The following is a 19,010-nucleotide window of genomic DNA, read 5'->3' as shown; positions in this document are numbered from 1 at the left end:
AGACCATTCTATTCTATCTCGGCATGATAGCAGCATCCGTTCATGTGCGAAAAGCTAGTATAATTATTGGATCGAATCGGAAACCGAGATAGTTTCAAATCGCACGTCTAGGAGCAAAGAAACTTCTAAATAGTTAACGTATCTTGCCGTCGGTTGTCTGATGGCAGGTATTCGATCCTCACATTTACGACCTAGTTCGAGTTAGACGACATGAACTAGAGCACACAATAATTTGGGCCAGTGGCAGTGGAGGGTCATGCAGGATGATTTTCCCAACTGGGGCAATGATCTTTTGAACAAATGATTCAGTTTGATTTCGCAATTAGATTTTAAAATTTTAACTCTAACTTTAATTCCATTCACTACACAATAAAAATCAACTCTTCAAAGTAAAAAATGTGAACCCCATACATAAACCCACATACAACTTCATTATATTCAATTCAATTTTTAATACTAAATTCTCTCAACTATTCATTATTGTTTCACACTTTTTCTCATAATTCAACAATACAATCATTACAACCCAATTAAAATCAAAACCCAAGTCAACCAAATTCTAAAACCAAACACACTATAACAAATTTAGGGAGTTAAGAAGTCGAGTCTCAGTATTAATATAGAAGATTAATTAAAGGGAAATTATCTTAAATTATGAGATATTAAGGGTGGTGGTGGGTCAGGCTGAGGCTCCTTGAACACTGACATGCCAATTGCCAATAATAATAAGAATATGGTAAGTTCACATGGCTGCTGCTCTGCTCCAGACATGCAAAACTCCTACCTAATTTCGGACATTTCTACTGTTGGATTCTGCCTAATTACGGACATTTCTTTCGACTGCTGGATTCTGCCCTTTTTTTCTAGACAATCCAGTCACATAAATATTCTTGACCTTGGCACACACATATGTATCAGTGATTACAAGATCATAAGAATGATCGAGTCGCTCAAACTCGGGAAGAAAAGAGCTTATGATTTATTTTGTGTCTAACGTCAATGTGCCTCGACAGGACATTGAAATAATAGTATTAGATAATTTCAAGGCTTTTCTATTCTATCTTTTGGGTCAGTGTTCGTCAGACTCTTTGTTAGTAATAATGCAGATAAGATATTTAAGTCCAAATGACTACATATCCAAAACTTAAGATTCGTACACTTGTCAAACTTGCTCATGCACACGAGAAATAAGCATAAAAAGAAAAGGCAAATCTTAAAATACAAAACTAAAGATTCCAAATTTAAAAAACTAAAAAAATAATCGAAGTTCGTTTTTTCAAAGTGATTTGATACTTTTATCTTTTAAATAATATATCGAATTCGAGTATTGTGAATGGAGAAAATTCAGAGAATTTTATCCTTAATGAGCCGATGAAACTGGAATTATTTTGAACTTTCGAATATTAAAATTAAAAAAAAAAAATTGAAAAGCCATAGGGCAACCATTTAGCAATACCCTTAATTTACTATATTTCCATTATGCTAAGCTTTAAAAAGAAGCGGAAAAGGAAAGGCATCCATCTATCATTCCATCTGTTTAAGACAAGGAGCCAAACATGTCTTATTGTCATTTGCTTTTGGTGCCAAAAGCTGGAATTTGGCTAATAAAATACAACACAGCCACAAGGGAATCCCCCGCAACGAGGGGGAGTGCTATTTTACCCTTTAATCATCTTTCTAAACAAAGCACTCGCTTTAATCATGTCGGTTCGACGATAAAGCAAGTCCTAATTAGACGCATCGGGGAATCTAATCTTATGCACTAACGTGTCCCGAATCTTCCTCAGACTGATGTGGGCGCACGGACCTTTTGCCAGAAAATACGATCGACATAAGAAAATACGATGAGAAGATACTTAAGACATGAAGGAAATGGTTTTTTCTTCATGCCTTACGCTACACATACAATTAGGTAATCCACTAAAGGCCAATTATCGCATCTTTGCCTACTTCTTATATGAATAACCAAAGGGTGACAACACAAACAAGATTATCGCGCACGACCTATTTCATCCCGTCCCATTTCCTTGTATCATCCGATTATACGTGGCGGTGGAGAAGATTAGATCATATGGGCATTTGATTCCCATGCTGCAAGGATTAACAGCCACTTAGCTCAGAACCCTAGTCCACATTTTTCCAATTTAAGACTGGCATGCCCAATTTGAAACTACTGAATAAACAAAAGAATCTAATTCCTAGAACAAAGCAAACCGTATTTAATCCTTTTTTTTTTCTTCATTCAATTAACTAATTGATTAATGCCCATTTATGCTGACAGACGTACACATGGATCATACCCCAAGAAACTGAAAGATCAAACCAACAAACTTTACCCTTTCAATTTTTATAATGATCCTTTTCCCTCTCTCTAAGAATAAAAACTAATTAATTTAACCGGAATAACCCGTTAGCCCGATCGGGCCGCCGGGTAATCGAACGGGATCGGCTCCACGGTCGCAGAATCCAGTAGGTCCGGGTGGATGAAGCCGTAGTTCCTGAGCACCTGATTGTCCGCGAAATTCAGGGCCCTGACCATCCCGCTCCAGCACGTCTCGCCCGAATACATTTGGTTGTGATCCCCGCTGCAGGGCTGGCAACCTGTGAAGTGCGTGATGAATGGCCTCCTCCAGCTCCCTAGCCCGTACCCGGCCTCCTGGAGGTGTGGCTCCCACTGCGCCCTGTAGAACTCGCTCACCTTCTCCGCGTGCCGCCTCCTTAAAACGGAAGCGTCCTCGCCTTCGCCGCTCTCTATCTCTGTATACCTGCACATCAGGCGGTCCAAGATCACATTCGACATTCGAGTCAGCTTATTAACTGCGATTCTTCTTGCAGCATCGCTAGCTATGAACAATTGCACTCAGCTCGGTTTATACGACAATGTTATCGATCCTGCAGTAGCAATAAATCGGTCTCTCACCTGCGCGTGATGTTATCGAGCGACGGGACGATGTCGACCCAGTAGCCTTGGAAGTAGTACTCGTTCTCGATATAGATTTTATTGCCATAGAGGTCGGGGTGCTTGAGGATGAGGTAGATGAGGGCGGACTGATCGTCGGACTCCGGGAAGATCTTGTCCTTGAAGGTGGAGGAGAGGACCTTGCCCCATCGCTCGTAGTCGGGGCTCTGTGGGCCAGTGCTGGCCCACACGTCCATGAAGTCCATGGACCATTGGCAGTTCCGGATGAGGAAGATGCCGGCGTTGATGCTGGTCCAGCTCTTCTTATCGTGAACCAGGTGGGCCCAGCCGTGGACGACCAGGTTATGGTCCCGGTAACGGTCGAGCGGGAGGGTGAAGTCCATGTCGGTGAAGAGGGCGTCGGAGTCGACCCACCAGATCCACTCCGCCTCCGGGTGGGCCAGCATCGCCGCCCTTACCGCCGGGTACTTAGCCCAGTAGGTGTGCATCTTCGGCTGCAGCAGCACGTTGTTGTAGAACACGTCGCAGCCGTGGAGCCGGCAGTAGTCCACCTTGTTCTTGAAGAACCGCAGCAGCAGGTGGTCCCCGATCTTGTTCCGGCACGGCGCCGCCTGCGATCCCGTCACCAGCACGATCCTCTCCCGCCCCCCGGCGAACGACGGGTGCCGCCGCAGCCACTCCTTCCTCTTCTCGTCCCAGCCCTTCACCGGCTTCTCGATCGTATAGCTCACTCCCGGGTCGTCGTAGAAAGTCTTATCCGGCGGGTCTTGCGGAGATTCCGCCACGCGCGCCGCTCGGCAATGATCCTCCACGATCCTCGTCCCAGCCAGGGCCTCCTCCGGGCTGTTAGCTCTAGGGTTGGGGAAGACGAAAGCGGAAAATGACCACACGAGTAAAAGGGCCATGAGGGCGCCCCCGAGGAAGAGGCAGCCGTCGGTGAAGCAGGGGAAGGCTCTGCCCCTGAGGGAGTTCTTGGCCATTGAGAAGTGATGTGAGAGCTCGGGAGGGGACACCATTTTAAGGCGGGAGTTGCCCCTTCTCTCCCACCGCCTGTGTGTCGGCGGGATGACCGTATCTATATCGGCCGGTAGCGGAGAGCGGTGGCCATAGATGCTGAGGGTGCTCGGTTTTTTCCACAATCTACAGTCACTGCACAGCTCGGAGAAGGCTAAATTTGGGGGGCTCGGCTCCAAAATAGCTTAGAATAGATTTAGGTGAGGTCAATTAATGGCGGGGGGTGAGGCCACCCAAACTGTCTGTCTGTGCTCTTCTTCTTGCTTGTGCTCTCACACAGTCTCAGTCCAACAGACACAGAGATAAAAATGGCAGTCAGAGTGAAGCGAATAAATGAGAAAGACGGAGACGAGAGCAAACGGAGGAGGAGGAGATGCTGAACAGCCGTCGTTCTATGAACCCGGCGCTTTATGGGCCCATGAAGCTCAACTGCGTAGGTCCCGCGACTTTAGCATCCACGGTTTGCCGCGTGGCAAAGCTGCATACATATATCTATATATATATATTAAAAAACAAAAAACCTATTGCATAATTATGGTTTGACGACAAATTGAGTGATGAGAGCAGTGCATTGGTTTTCATACGGCCCACGCAACCTAGCCGAACACCACCTCACCGCTAAATCAAAATGTATACGTACTAAAAGAATGCTTAGATTATGGACAATTCTGCTGCCGTATCTTTATCCTTTATTGCTGTAACACTATTGAGTCCGGTGATAATATCATGTCCGCAAAAAGAAAATAAACTAACATGAAATTCCTACAAAAGCAAAGCAACCTCAACTGATTTAGGTTCTAGGTTCAAGGTTGTATTACCGTACCAAATCGTCCTTAGATTTAAGTTCTTTCTAATTAATCACGAAAAATGTGACTCAATAATAAATTAAATTCTCAGTATTGAACTTTACTCATAATATACAGTTCGAAACTTACAGAAATTACCTTGTAGTCAGGGTCGAGCCGAACACCAAGACCATCAGATGAGATTCGCCTCAACTCATTCGACGAGAATATCCATAATTTCACCTGAAAAAGAAGGAAAAAAAAAAGTGTTATTTATAGTTCATATCGTGCTGAGGTCATTATTTATTGGTCCCCGCGCGTGAGCCGGGTGCACGGAATAACCACGGGGCTCCCCACACAGTAGAGAGGACCGTCGGTTTGGTGAGCCGGGGAGGCTAAGATGCGCTTCACTCGAACAGCGGGCTTGGGCCCTCTTTATGAATGAATGAATGAAGCGCGGGGAGGTGGGGGGGGCTGATGGGGGCCCATATGGCCATGGGGGAAGGAATGGGGACGGGGATCATGTGGAGGAGCACGGCGATTAACGGCTGACACGTGGGCCGCAGCGCCGGTGGTGGTGATTGAAATTGAACAGTGACGACCGACAGACACGATACCTTTTTTGCTTTTCGCCCTTCTTCGGCGTCTCCTCTGCTGCAGAATTCCCGTTTGCTTTGTCGGCTTTTTCCACTGTCCTTCCCAATCTAAGCTCTTTTCCTTCCCTTTTGGCCGAAAATTATTTCTTTCTTTCTTTGCCACTTTGAATTGATAGCGGTGGGATAAATCTTCTATTACCATTTACGGCCGGAAATTTGGACGAGATTATAATTTTATTATCGGGGACAAGAAATCAATAAAATTATTCATAATATAAATATCCGATTCACTCGCCACTTATAATAAGATTATTTCTAATTTTTTTATCTGACGTGATGAGATAGGATAAGCGAAGAATCACGCACACGTAATTGAGTGAAAAAAAAAGAGAGAATCTCGTATGTATTTAATTGTAGTACACGCAGAAAAACAAACCTCGATTCTTCTTGGAGGCTGAATCGGGCCTTCTAAAGTTGGAGCTACTTGCGTCCTGGCCTCGTCCACGATTATGTGACTCATTTCAACAAGTAAAGTTTGACATACAACTACTATCGAGAAGAAAAAAGTTTGATACATGACCGATTACCCGTCAACTCGAATGAATCACGGAACGTTGTTGAGAAAATGAGGAGAGTTTTGAATCACGTTGCCATCGGGTCAGTGTGTAAGTGTTGAATGTTGTTGGACCCTGGCATTGGTAGGCTGCTCCATTCCTTTTCTAATTTGAAAAAATTGGGAAAGGGGGACATTGGAAAATGATGTTTGTTTGACTGGTTCAGTTCTAGTGGAAGAAAAAAAGCGAGTAAGCCCCAAAATCATCTCCGGTTCTTCCTCCCCTCAATTCAATGACTTCCCCAAAATTGACGCAGCTTATTAGAACGGAAGAGATGGACTGACAGAAGCAAACAAGCATGGAAAGTTGTTACGCCCACCACCTAGTAATAGTTTTCGATACCACCTAGTAATAGTTTCCGACACGATGGATCAGTTAGGAAGGCACGATACCGACACTTCTGTCATGAGCAAGTGCGAGAGAAGTTGGTAGAAAGATCTTCAATTATCTTTACTTCATTATGATCGGGGAGGAAGAACCAGACAAAAAATTTTCGACGATCGTAAAATTTCGTTACGCTATTCGCATGGTAATAAGTCTGTTCATCAGTCTATTGCAATAGCAGAGCATTGCACCACTTGTCTAAGAAAAAGAAGGGAAACGTAAATGGGATGGTGGGTCCTTGGCCCCCATGCCTTTCCAAGTCCAACAAGAACATGTGAAGTGAGCGAGCTTCATCTATTGTCTCCAAAGTATTCCCCCAGTGAACAGTCGAAATCGCTAATAGATGATTGATCATCTGTACAAAAATGTCCCGTCATGATTCATTTGGGAAGTCCACCTCTGTCATGACCCCTCGAAACGAACAACGAAACGAACAACATGGCACGACACATTACCGTCACAAACTGCAAAGTTCAAAGTATCTTCTTATCTTGGATCGGAACTCGAAGTGTCCCAACTGAACCCTTCCGAACTGTGATTAGAATTTGCAGCAAAGAACTTCTTTAAGTGAATGCATAGACTATTTCCAAGTACACTTACAAACCCGCGCCCACTGGTGGACAGAGGAAGAAGGCAGAGACCTTTTGGTGCCCCAAGTCCCATGTTCTACATATAGAGGACTGATGGTTTCGATACATTCATGTCATGGGGCGACCTGCTTCCTATTAGCAGGGTCTAAACTAGACTGCTGCCTTTGCCTGAGCGTTGATTGTATGCATAACCTTACGGCTAATTCGTATTCTTATTCATACAACTGAAATTCAGAGGACCCCTACAAAGATTAACCCACCAGATGATTGCAACTGCGATACCTTTCTCAGCATCCTTGCATCTCCCGCCACTTGAGGTATATGAGCCCCGCACGGTAATGAGTGTACGCCCCAGCCACCACCAGTATATGGAAGAGCTGATGGCTGTGCCCAGCGATATCAAACATTCCAGGCTTCCATCGCTCCGGGATCCTAGTGGCATACACGAGGGCCCCGAGCCCATAAAACAGGCCCATGAGAAGCTCATAACCTGTAGTGCGGATGGCCTCAGGGTGGTGCCAGAAGAGGAAAAGCTTGTGCAAAATCGGAGCGACACCGGAGAGTCCCATCCCGAAGAAGAGAGATGCTCGGATGGTCCGGAATTCAGGGTTCTGGAACACCGGCATGAGGGAGAATAGGACAGTGGAAATCCCGAGAAGGGTGATGAAGCCCATGTATAGGTTGCAGAAGAAGGGGTCGCACATGAAGGAGTAGTAGACTGGAGGGTAAAAAGAAGTGGAGATGAGGGCAGCAATCCCGGCGTAGTCGAGGCGGAGCATGATGTAGGACATACGCTCGGAGTGGCACGAGAGGAGGTGACACGTGCTGCTTGCCAGTAGGCAGAACATGGCGCCACCCATGAATGCAAAGAAGGGCCACCTCGTGATTGGTTGAGCTATCAGTGGAGCGATCATGTTCAACACGTCCTCCTTCATCGTTCTCTGCATTTCACGTCAAACAAGGTATCAGCTTCAGGGTGAACTAACACTTCTTGTTACTGTTTCATAGCCCACTTCCAATTTCTTCGTGATATTAACTACATTTCTGATCTAGGGAAAGAAGCCTGGCTATTAATAATTGCTAAGTACACAAAGAAAAGAGAATTAGAGAAGACTGCAAGCCAAGATGTCAGGTGAAATGAATAGAAACAGCATATATGAAACAAGTCAAAATTGCGATTTCACTAATACCTCGGACAGAACACTTTGAACTTTCGAACAGGCCCCGTCATTGGATGGAATGTTCTTTTGATCCATGACTATTAATTCTATATTCATTACCAGCAAGACTATGAATGCATCTGAGGTCAATATCCATTAAAAGAAAATCCTAAATGCATTCTTAAACCTTGGGACAATTAACAGGATAAAATCTGATGGAAAATCAAAAGAGAAAAGCTATTGAACATTTCCTTACAATCCAAAAATATACAGGAAATAAAGATAATAATATATAGAATGCATTACCAGGACACAGACATCAGTGTGATTATGGGAGAACCGCTCGGGCAAGCAATTATAGAGGAGATCCATGAGATGCCAATTCGACAGAGAAGGAAGCAAATCCATTGAAGATTCCCGGAGCTTGTGGAGATCAGGCATGTGGGGCAACGAAGGGAGGCTGGTCATCAGCTCGGACTGCATCTTGTGGAGATCAGCCTTTCTCAGGACCTCGGGAAGATGCAGAGAGTGGATGTCCACAACATTGGGGACCTTCGTAGCAGTGTATATGGTGAGGGAAAGGAAAATAAAGAAACCTATCAAATGCCTGTAAGACAAAGAAGAAATATAGGGTAAGAGACCAGATTAGTAATTTTCCAGTGGTTCCACATGCCATATTATCCTATTTTCAGAGATAAGTATTTCCCACTATCAGGAATATCGGCTTTGAGATCATGAAAAGAACGTTCAACTGGAAAATGCCAATTGATGCCTTGTTGATGTAACAGACTGAAAGATGCTAATTTGATCACCACATATCAAATTTCCTGCTAATGAAGCCTGGCTCAAGCTGTTTATCGGACATCTGAACTACTTTTGCACAAAGTGTATTGAACTAATTTGCAGATAACTGCTGACAGTTTCTCAAGTCACTATGTTGATTAAGGACAACCAAGACTTACAATAAATCCATCTAATTCTCTGTCTTACATTTCCTTGTCCTTCAACAGCAAGCTCTTTGATTCAAAATGGAGAAGAAAGAAGAACAGAAGCAACCAGTTGCATCTCTTTTGAACACCAAATCTTTCGTATTCAAGCCCCACTTTGAACAGAAGTTATTTAATACAAGATAAACCCATTTGAGGACAAAAATGGACTGGTTAAGGGGTTGAGCAAATTAAATTAAAGATACCAACCAGAAAGATCAATACAATTATTATGTACAAGAGAATACAACTTTGTTGTTACTCCCCCCCTCCCCTTCCTTCTTTTTGGGCAACCGAGTTTATTGTTACTTGACCAGACAGATAAGGAGCAAATAACCAACAGTGATTACGAAGTTGATCGTGTAGCATTCGCCAATTGGAAAGTGGCAATCACTTTTTCTTTTTTGCTTTTTTTGCCTCCCAGATGGCATCAATCTTCAAAAAATTTTAAAAGTAACAGAATTATTTTGTTTCAGCAGCAGAAATCAATTGATCTCTCTGAAAGAGACCGTTAAAACTTCTGCAAAATCAACAAGCATGGTGTGACAGGTATAAGAACACTTACGTCCAAACATTGAGTGTCTCATTATGAATGGTGAACATGCTGAGCAATACTTGCTTCATCGGCCACTCAGCCCGGTAATGGCCAAGAATGTACTCATTGTCCCTCAAATATCCAGGTAATGAATGGTACTCCACGAGCTGATACTTGACCTTCTTCCACAGACTCTTCCCTTTTCCTTCCTTCATAGAGCAATGCTGACGGTTCTCCAATATCTCAGCAGACATCTCTGAGCTGCTCCCCTGGGTCTGATGCTCCCTTTTCATTCTTTTTCCTGCCCAACAGAACACGGCGTTGTGAGTCCTCCAAATAAAGGAATGTAAGGCACGCAATATAAAAGTAAATAACCGAAACCAAACTTTTAAGTTACTGACTTTTTTAAGACTTGATGGCACCTACCATATCTTAATTGCATCCCATCTCCCCATAAAAGGGGCACCAATAGTAACCAACAAATTCAATATAGCGTCTCCATCTGACAGCTCGTAGGGCTGATAACTTGAGTTGCCAACCCTTCCTCCGAGGGATCAGAACCACTAGCTTCTGCTACTCATCGGATTTCTACAAAGATGACATGTTCTGTGACCATGTTTGTGAAATTTTTTTGGTTCTTTTTCGTCAAAGACACCTATATTCGTACCGCTTGAGCTCGTAAAAACAATGCACCGAGACGGAAAACAACTAAAAACAGCTCAGACATGTACTAAAGAACAAGCAAAAGTTCAGGGGAACTTGATATGAGCCATGCCTTGCCCTCTGATATCATATATTAAATTAGTTGATTTTCCGTCAATCGAGGCTTACAGCATGATGGAACCAAAATTTGAATTGAGAACGGCTCAAACATTTTCCATAGGTTGCCCTGCAAAATTCTATTCTCTATCCCTTCATTCAATCATCAAACTCCCCAATCCATCCCATGATCCCGGTCGCATGCCTGTCCCCATGGCAATCCTAATTAAGCTCAACTTAAATCCACCCATCAGAGCAGTGCATGAAAACGAAATGCGAGAACGAGCTTTCATTCACCTTACAGAAGCTCGATCAAAGGAAACGGATGAAAGATTCAACCCAACAAGAACCCATAATCAAGATACAAACGGGAGGACGAAAGGTAGAATATTTATGGTACCTTCGAATTCAAGAACCGCCCAGCTGGGACCGCAGCGAGACCCGGATGGCGATTCTCACACCTTCCTTCCTCTCTTCTTCCCCTGCGGTGCGTTCTTGAGCCGATATGAAGATTCCTCGGGCGGAAAAATCTGGAGACTTTCTCGACAGAACCGAAATGGATCCAAGCGCCAACCCGATGTTAACAAAATGTGCTGCTCTCGGGCTTGCAGGACGGGGAGGGTGACTGCCAAATGATGCGCCACCGCAAAATGCTTGGGGAATGACGGTGATGATTATAGTCGTCCAGATATACGTGCCGTCATTCAAATCCACAGACAGAGAGAGAGAGAGCGAGAGAGTCGGCAGTCCAGATGAGGAGGAGGAGGGAGATTCGCTGGAGAAGATGCTGAGATGCGCAATATGAGTTCGTTGTCGAGCCCAATTGGTTTCGAATGTGGCACGAAATAGAAGTATATATCGATCGTGACTTTGGTGAATTTTTGAGCCTATTTAAGAGATATTTTGCCCCCTTTTGTGGACCCACTTTTTCTAAAAGTTGACAGGTGTATTTCTGGAATTCTACTCCCTTTTTTTTTTTTTGGTCCATGAATTTTGCGATCGTGTGTTATGATGGAAACTTGCACGTTAATGTCATCCTCGTTGAGACGTGATTAGTTTTTGTGTTGCGGGGTTTGCTTGGTAGCGCGATATGTGTGTCGTGTGACGTACTGAACTGTCGTCCTTGATGTTTGTCTAATGATATTACTCCTTTATTTGTATGAAAATGAAATTTGCACGCTAATGATTGCCAGAAAATTAATTCGCAACAGTTTTTAGTTTGATATACAAATTGCATGCTATGTATTAGAAAAGAACGAAGAGTAATAAACTATGATTGCGTATTGTCATGAGGTGAACTATCTATTAAATTGGGACGATGCACATAAAGAAATGAATTGGACTTACTTGTTCCGTTATGTAAGAACTACCATTCGATTGAAATGCTTGTGAATTGTATATTCGATCAAGTTGTTACCATTTATGAGCAACACAATTTTGGAAAAATTCTTTAGGTAGCGTCTGGTAATAAAGTGGAGTTATTTCAAATATTAATGTATATATTTAAGTATGGTTGAAATGATGATCGAGAAAATGTATGTGAGGATTTATTATTAAATAAAGGAAAAAGATAAAAAAGTAATGATTATGTTAAATCGATAAAATTTATAGTGTGAAATTTATTATTAAAAAATGATCGTAATAATAATTATGAAAAAAATATACTTAAAAATTTATTATTAAAAATAAGAAAAAAATAAAATAATAATGTTGTCAAATTTGAAAAAAAATAAAGTGCAATAGAGTTATAATGGAATTATACTCCATTTTCAAATTTGAGAAAAAATAGGACCTCAATTTCGTGAAAACAACTGATAGATTAGTACATACCTCTATATGTGTACAAAAATATACACATCATGTGGAAAATGAAAAATCCCCTTTTGAATAAGTTGACAAACATCGTATCATTCTTATCAATTGTATGTATGTATTGTTCACGCAATTGTGATGTAGTTTATGGCTTAATGATATCATAACTTACAGAAATGGACGATCGATCTGTCTTTGATTTTTCTTGGGACAGAAACAAGTGAATCATCGCAGCTTAGTCATAGTCAAGGGCGATAAAATGGCGTAAATACAAAATGTATTCGTCGACTGATCATGGCTGGCTTCTTGAATATTATTATTGTCTATTAATTCTCACGTATTTTAATTAAATAATAAATAATAAAATCAAGATTCAAGATTAGCTTTTAAGTCAAAAGCACTGCAAAATCATCGTCACATATGCTTCCATTACATAAATGGCGATGCAATTTAGATAGAGCAGGCTACCAAGTGGATAATGTTTTCTAATCCACGTAAGTTTAGCCCGTTCAATTGAATATTGCTAACACAATTTGAAAGAAATATAATCACAAACTCGATTTACATTTCTTCTTCTACTTTTCCGTGGTATTTTTTTTTCTACTTTTCCGTGGTATTTTTTTTTACCGGGTTCACGAGGATATTCATGTGCCTAATGAGGAGATAGGACAAGAAAAATAAAGAGATATGGAAAGTCTCAATTATAATCAAAAATAAAATTCATAATATTTTGATTTTAGGCTGAAACATATATCATTAAATTATCTGTCTCTTTTTTTTTAAAAAAAAAGGCCAATGATTCAATAACTAATTTGAATTTCGCGCGTTGCGCGGACGCTTGTGATAGTTCGAATTTTTAATTGGAAGAGACAAAGAAATGAGACTCATCGATTTGTTTGTCAAGAAATTTAACATATTTGCCTCTTTATTTTCATCGAAAATCATATTCTTAAATTTGTTTTATGAAAAAACAAAGAAAATTATTTGTGAAGAAATATTTTAGAAAATATTTACTACACGAAACATGAATAGAGTCTTTACCAGGAGCTGAAAGTGGATGAAAAACGCTTACTTGGAACGTCCTCATAGACCGAACGAAAAGCTCCCATGGGAGTATACTGAATTACATAATATATGAATATAGGTAGAGACATAAATATAAATTCAATTCTCGTGATAATATTATGCTTCTATATCTTTTCAATATATAATATTTAAACTTTGTTTGGTTTGTTAGTGTGATTTTAAAATTACACTTTAACTTAATTCTACCCACAATAAAACAAAATAATTCAGATAAAGTCAAATGGTGAGTCTCATTTATACCATTTTTTTCCACAACAAAACAAAATAACTCATACAAAGTCAAATGTTGAATCCTATACATAACCATTTATACAACTCTTTTTTAAAATTTAAATTTAATTTTAAAATATTACTTACAAATCAAACGCGGCATTATTATTTTTGGTTGCTGTGGATAGCAATATTTATTGCATTGCTGTCTAAAGCCCAAAATGGGCCCAAGCCCACCGGATGAGTAGCTGCATGTTTATGTGCAAATAAATTTAAGGGGTACATGATAGCACGTACAACTAACTTTTACCTATCAATTAAAAAAAGAAAAAGAAAAAGAAATTTGATGGATGAAAGAGGTTCGCGAGCTTAGCTTAATTTCCATGTTCTTGATGTCGGTAAGATCATGTTGATATCTTCACTGCCCATGAATGCCATGGGTTATCCCCTAATTAATCTTTCGCTTATTAAAAATGGGTAGTTGGGCTCTATTGATTGTGGTCCATTTCATTTTTCTTTCCTTCTTTTATTATTATTATTATTATTATTATTATTATTACATTCATTTCTAATCTTCCAAATGTGATAGATGTAAGTATGCCATGAAAGTCTTACCAAAAACTGCTTGCAAGGACTTTCCTTTGCACTCTTTTGCCGCTCTTCTAAACTCCTCGCTCCAGTCCCTACAACATCTCTCCTGCCCATTCATAGACTTCCAGATATAATCCGAACCATGGTGCTTAGCCTGTTTTTTATGGCAAGCCATAATATGAAATTATGTCTCGGAATGATCGGTGCAGTCCAAAGAAACTTATGCCAATCTATCAAATCTCCCTTATCCCGAATTTTCTCCCATGTAGAATCCACTGTAAAGATCCCCTTGGGATGAGCGAACCAAGATTTGTTCCATTTGATTTCACAATATGATTTTAAGATTTTAACTCTAACTTTAACTCTACTCACTACACAACAAAAGTCAACAACACAATTATTATTTTTTCATTTTTTTAACCATTTAATTCAATTTTTAATAATAAATTATCTCAATTATTCATTGTTTTTTCATACTTTTTCTCATAATTCAACATCACAATCATTATAAACCAATTAAAATTAAAATTCAACTCAACTCAACTCTAAAACCAAACACACTATCCTCCCTATTTCTGTAAGGGTAGATATGTCGTAAACCCTCATGAATTGCAGCTATCTCAGGAGATCTCCTCCTCCTCCAAATCTATCCATCCCCTTCAATGATTGCAGAAACTCTAGAATCTTTTTAACGATACCAGAATCTTTATCATCAAACCAAAACCGGGTCTTCCTTCCATCTCCAATCTGGTATTTGGTCAGTTGGAAAGGCAATGCTCTTAAGCTTCATAATCTTCCCAAGAGCATAAGAACAGGAACTTAGTTTCTCAATGGACCAAAAATTCCTTTCTCTAATTATATAAGCTTTTGTCCACGCAATCCACAAAGATCCCGCTCCACTAATGAGAAGCCATATAAAACCCAGTACATAGGAGGGCCCTATTCCCTATTCCCTGTATAAAGCTGCTTTATGCCAAGTCCCCCCTCTCTCCTGGGCAAGCAAACTGTATCCCAAGCGACTTTCGAACCTGATGCAGGAACATCCTTCCTTGCCTTTCCAAAGAAAAACCTTGCATTTTCCTTCTACAACTCTCAGGACTTTCTTGGGTAAAATGAATGGCTCTGCACCAGAAATTTATCATTGGATGTAGCACAGAATGAATCAGCTGCAATCTCCCTGCATATGTCAACTTCTTAGCTGTCCACAAGTTCATTCTCTTAGTAATCCTCTCCACAAGGGGCTTACAGTCCTTATCTGAAAGTCTACTAGGAACTAGAGGGACCACTAGACACTTAACAGGAAGAGATGGGCTTCTTCTGAAACCCACTAATCTCCGCCATCCTCTGCTCTACTTCATCATCAACCCCAGCTGTGTACATCTCAGTTTTTTTTTTAATACTATTATTATTATTAACGCGAAAGTTTGATCTTATAACTATCACCTTATTTATAGAATGAGCTTAAAAAATGGAAAGTATCCTTTTATTTCATAGGTTTCAGATCGCTCGACCGATCCAACTAAATTGCTGGGACATCTTAATTGTTGCTCTAGTGAATTGATTGGAAAATTTCTTGACACGTCAGAAATTCTATTGAAACTAAAAGTAACGAACGAAGAGAGCAAACTAACAGGCCCAGTCGGAAAAGAAGATCGATGGGTTAATGAAAGTCAAGCTGACTATCCATTGCGTATTTCGAAATAGACGAAGGAGAAGGGAATGGCATATGTAGTGAAATTGGTCTTTTTTGGGCGCCTAACTAATCTGGAAGGGCAGGGCACCCCACAGCTGACGCAGAAGCTTCCCTGAATTGCAGCAGAACATTCTAACACGTATGACCTGGTCCTCGACATTTCAAATGTATATTGTTGAATGTCGATCAGTGACTAAGACTATCGGTATGTACGTTGCATTTCAGTTCAGGAAATCAAACTTAACTAGACAATAAACAAACCTATGCGAGTCGAGTCGAATTGGATGCGAATCAAGGTGAGGACACAATTGCCATAGACTGCATTCCTCTATTGAATCTCAACCGATATGTGTTAGTCTGACACGCACGCATATGTATAGAGCGAAGGGAGTCAGCTCCACTTAATTTCTTGCTGTTGAAGCTGAATATTCCTGGGAGCTTCTTGGATGGTTCATCCGTGACCCTGCTTCGTTAAGAAATTTCTGTCTATATAAACTCATCGTCCCTTTGTCTTTGTTCATATTGGCTTACAGTCTGTCAAAACTCGAGATACATATCGACACAGACCCGGCAACAGAAAACGAGCATATAGAGACACATACCGATGAGTTGCTACAACCAGAATCAACCTCCGGTTGGCGTCCCTCCTCCGCAAGGTACGTGATAAATATGTCTCTACATGTCAGTACATATCAATCTGATCTGTCGTCGGTTCTAATGATGGCACGCTTGTTAGATTTCGCCTCTTTAATCTCTATCCTACGTTTATATATGCATCCGAATTAGGGTTGAGAATTGTTGTTTGATGATTAATGAAAGTAATTAAAACCGATGAAGTTAATTAAAATGACTGACTGAAGCTCAGCATTCAGATGTCGACCATGGAATTGATGACTCGGATGTTCTGCTTCATTTCATCTTAGGATTAATTTGTTTTCCAAATTTATATTGCGACTAATTATAAAATTTCTCCTTTCTTATCAAGTTTATTTATATAATTTGCTCGTTAATCAAAATTAAAAATGTGACATTGACAGGGTATCCGAAGGTGGATGGGTATCCTCCGCAAGGGTACCCCAAGACGGATGGATATCCTCCGCATGGGTACCCAACAACCCCTATGGGTTACCCTCCGCAAGGGTACCCACCGCAAGGGTACCCACCGCAGCCACAGGCAATGGGACATCCCCCGCAATACCAACAGGCTCCTCCCAAACGAAACGAGGTCGGATTTCTCGAGGGATGGTATGTGTACTTATACCTACATATTGCATATATACATTTGCTTAACTTACAAGGTCTTAATGGTATTCAACTGTCACATAAGGGACATGGTCCAATTAATAGTTTCTTAGACGGTATGCGGCGGTCCATGCAATAAATTTCTTCATATATGTTCGATCTCTTTAACTTCTATATCGTAATATCGGTATATGTTAATTAAACTTTTCTTTCTAATGTGAATTGTGTTTGTACGAATTGCAGCTTAATGGCACTATGTTGTTGCTGCCTACTGGATGCTGTGTTCTGAGGCCAGCCGGAGATCGATTCAGAAAATACTAAGAATGCGCTTAAATGATCACCATCATATCACCCTTCCTTCTTTTGCATCATAGTTTGTATTATTGGGCCATTCGGTCGTTGATCTCTTCTTCGTTTCTATAGTGTGTACAGCTTTTGCTGATCTCTCATTGTAATGCAATTTAGTGAGTTTTGTCCCAACATGTGTCTACTTGTTACTGCTTCTTGATATTATTACTGCAATCTTTTCGTCACTTTTATTTACTGTTCTGATGAATGTACATCGACTAGATTTAAAAAAAAAAATATCAAGGTACAAACTCGATTGATACTCTTCTGTACTCGTATAACCGAACATCATGTAGGACCAAACAAAGGAGCCACAAACAGGACTTGAATTTTGGGGGGCCGGAATTATTTAGAGCATAAAGTGGCAGGTCGAACATGTGAAATTAACAATGAAATATTCTATTAAAAATTAAAATAGAGGGAGCGTGCCAAAAGTTCTGTTTTAGAAAAATCGAAAAATCAAGGGTTCGATGGCCCAACCAATCCTAATCTATCTGTTTTGATATCTATATTTGGATGATTTAGCTAAGCATCTTATGACTTTTCCTCATATGCTATGAAAGCCTCTTTCATTACCCGCTGGTCAACTTCTTGAGGAATTGAAAGCTCTCTCTTGCAACTTGCCCAGGTTTCTATATTCAAAAATGATGGATCCTTCTCCATGTTCATGATCACCTTTCTTCGTCTTGTTCAATCTCTTTTACAACAATAACTGATACTGATGTATTGCTCCAATCCGTGTCCTCCTTATCTTCTGATCGAGAAGAGTTAAAAACATTATGCTTTGTTAGAGGAGAACAGGGGAAACCGATAAATACAGTGAGAGTAATGCGAGGTCGAACTGGGATCATGCCGAGCAAATGACGAAGAAAGTGAAGGGGGTTGAGAAGGGAAGCAAGAAGACTGATGATGGGGCTCAACCCCCACCCCCTGCAATCAGTGTCACCCCTCTCTTAGTCCTAGTCCTGGCCTGCAAGGTAAGCAAAGCAAGTATACATAATTATGTTTTCGACCATCAACTTTTTTGGTTTGATTGGCCCCTATAACTTGTCCAATCATTCAATTAATTGCTGCAGGATACCCGAAAAAATATTATGAAGAATCCACCAAAAGGGAAGGCTGCCCAGCTCAAACAATCTGAGAAGGGGAACCGCAGACAAGGACATTCTGAACAGAACGTTAATCCTAAGAGGAACAGAGACTGCATATATTATGCTGAAACATGGTGTGATATATATCGATTCCAAGTTAAAGTACGTACTGAACTTGACAGTCCAGCGAATCGGGCTTGAGCTTGGCCTATTCAGCTCGTAGTACGTTAAATTCATATTCAAATGGTTAGTGAGCCCGCCGGATGGTCCAATGAACTGAATGCTTCAATGATCAGCTAGTATGTTGTTAACTCTATGAAAATAGAGTTATTTGTACCTTTTTACGGGTATTATTGGAGCTAATTTATCGAGTTTAGGTTAGTTTAAATAGGTTTTTAGTTTATTTTTCATTCATTTGCATTCTTAAAAAGTTTAGGAGTTTTTATTAGTTTTTGGTTTTTTTTAAAGTATTTTTGGAGTCATTTAGTTGATCGATTTTTTGGACAGGATAAACTTAAGCTTTTGATGCAAATTGCCTACGGATAGAAAGCTCATCAAGTTAGAGTGCAGCACTTCAAATGGTTTGCAATTTGG

General features: G+C 40.7%; 3 protein-coding genes across 5 annotated transcripts; 1 reads left to right on the top strand and 2 right to left on the bottom strand.

The window, feature by feature from the left end:
- Positions 1-2,216: 2,216 nt before the first annotated feature.
- On the bottom strand, positions 2,217-4,353 carry LOC116208330 (putative glycosyltransferase 7). Its single transcript, XM_031541707.1, has 2 exons — positions 2,921-4,353; positions 2,217-2,765 (listed from the first exon to the last, which is right to left on the bottom strand). Exons 1-2 carry the CDS (start codon positions 3,934-3,936, stop codon positions 2,411-2,413), a joined length of 1,371 nt encoding a protein of 456 aa, XP_031397567.1. The 5' UTR covers positions 3,937-4,353; the 3' UTR covers positions 2,217-2,410.
- Positions 4,354-6,824: 2,471 nt separating this feature from the next.
- LOC116208257 (heptahelical transmembrane protein 4-like) lies at positions 6,825-11,202 on the bottom strand. 2 transcript variants are annotated; one of them, XM_031541601.1, is made up of 5 exons: positions 10,744-11,191; positions 10,011-10,172; positions 9,615-9,885; positions 8,370-8,670; positions 6,825-7,844 (listed from the first exon to the last, which is right to left on the bottom strand). In XM_031541601.1, exons 2-5 carry the CDS (start codon positions 10,024-10,026, stop codon positions 7,191-7,193), a joined length of 1,242 nt encoding a protein of 413 aa, XP_031397461.1. In that variant the 5' UTR covers positions 10,027-10,172; positions 10,744-11,191; the 3' UTR covers positions 6,825-7,190. The 2 variants fall into 2 exon arrangements, with proteins under 2 accessions (XP_031397461.1, XP_031397463.1); XM_031541603.1 differs by lacking the exon at positions 10,011-10,172 and having other exon boundaries at positions 10,744-11,202.
- A 5,024-nt stretch (positions 11,203-16,226) lies between these two features.
- Positions 16,227-18,797, top strand: LOC116207142 (cysteine-rich and transmembrane domain-containing protein WIH1-like). 2 transcript variants are annotated; one of them, XR_004156871.1, is made up of 4 exons: positions 16,227-16,391; positions 16,773-16,980; positions 17,221-18,302; positions 18,402-18,797. XR_004156871.1 is itself a non-coding variant. In XM_031540004.1 (3 exons), the coding sequence occupies exons 1-3, from the start codon at positions 16,340-16,342 to the stop codon at positions 17,264-17,266; spliced, it is 306 nt and encodes a 101-aa protein (XP_031395864.1). In that variant the 5' UTR covers positions 16,236-16,339; the 3' UTR covers positions 17,267-17,514. The 2 variants fall into 2 exon arrangements, 1 of the variants encoding a protein (XP_031395864.1); XM_031540004.1 differs by lacking the exon at positions 18,402-18,797 and having other exon boundaries at positions 16,236-16,391; positions 17,221-17,514.
- Positions 18,798-19,010: the final 213 nt, after the last annotated feature.

This window comes from Punica granatum, chromosome 5 (genome assembly GCF_007655135.1).
Source record: "Punica granatum isolate Tunisia-2019 chromosome 5, ASM765513v2, whole genome shotgun sequence".
NCBI lineage: Eukaryota > Viridiplantae > Streptophyta > Magnoliopsida > Myrtales > Lythraceae > Punica > Punica granatum.
This window is presented reverse-complemented; position numbering and strand designations above follow the sequence as displayed.

Bases quoted from the DNA above. Each gene is read 5' to 3' on its own strand.
- LOC116208330 (XM_031541707.1), bottom strand. From the start codon at position 3,936: ATGGTGTCCCCTCCCGAGCTCTCACATCACTTCTCAATGGCCAAGAAC. The intron at 2,766-2,920 runs GTGAGAGACCGA...CCTGATGTGCAG, and splicing joins CTCGATAACATCACGCGCAG to GTATACAGAGATAGAGAGCG.
- LOC116208257 (XM_031541601.1), bottom strand. The intron at 8,671-9,614 runs GTAAGTGTTCTT...TTTGTCTTACAG, and splicing joins GAGACACTCAATGTTTGGAC to GCATTTGATAGGTTTCTTTA. The intron at 7,845-8,369 runs GTAATGCATTCT...CGTGAAATGCAG, and splicing joins ACACTGATGTCTGTGTCCTG to AGAACGATGAAGGAGGACGT.
- LOC116207142 (XM_031540004.1), top strand. From the start codon at position 16,340: ATGAGTTGCTACAACCAGAATCAACCTCCGGTTGGCGTCCCTCCTCCG. The intron at 16,392-16,772 runs GTACGTGATAAA...TGACATTGACAG, and splicing joins TGGCGTCCCTCCTCCGCAAG to GGTATCCGAAGGTGGATGGG. The intron at 16,981-17,220 runs GTATGTGTACTT...TACGAATTGCAG, and splicing joins GTCGGATTTCTCGAGGGATG to CTTAATGGCACTATGTTGTT.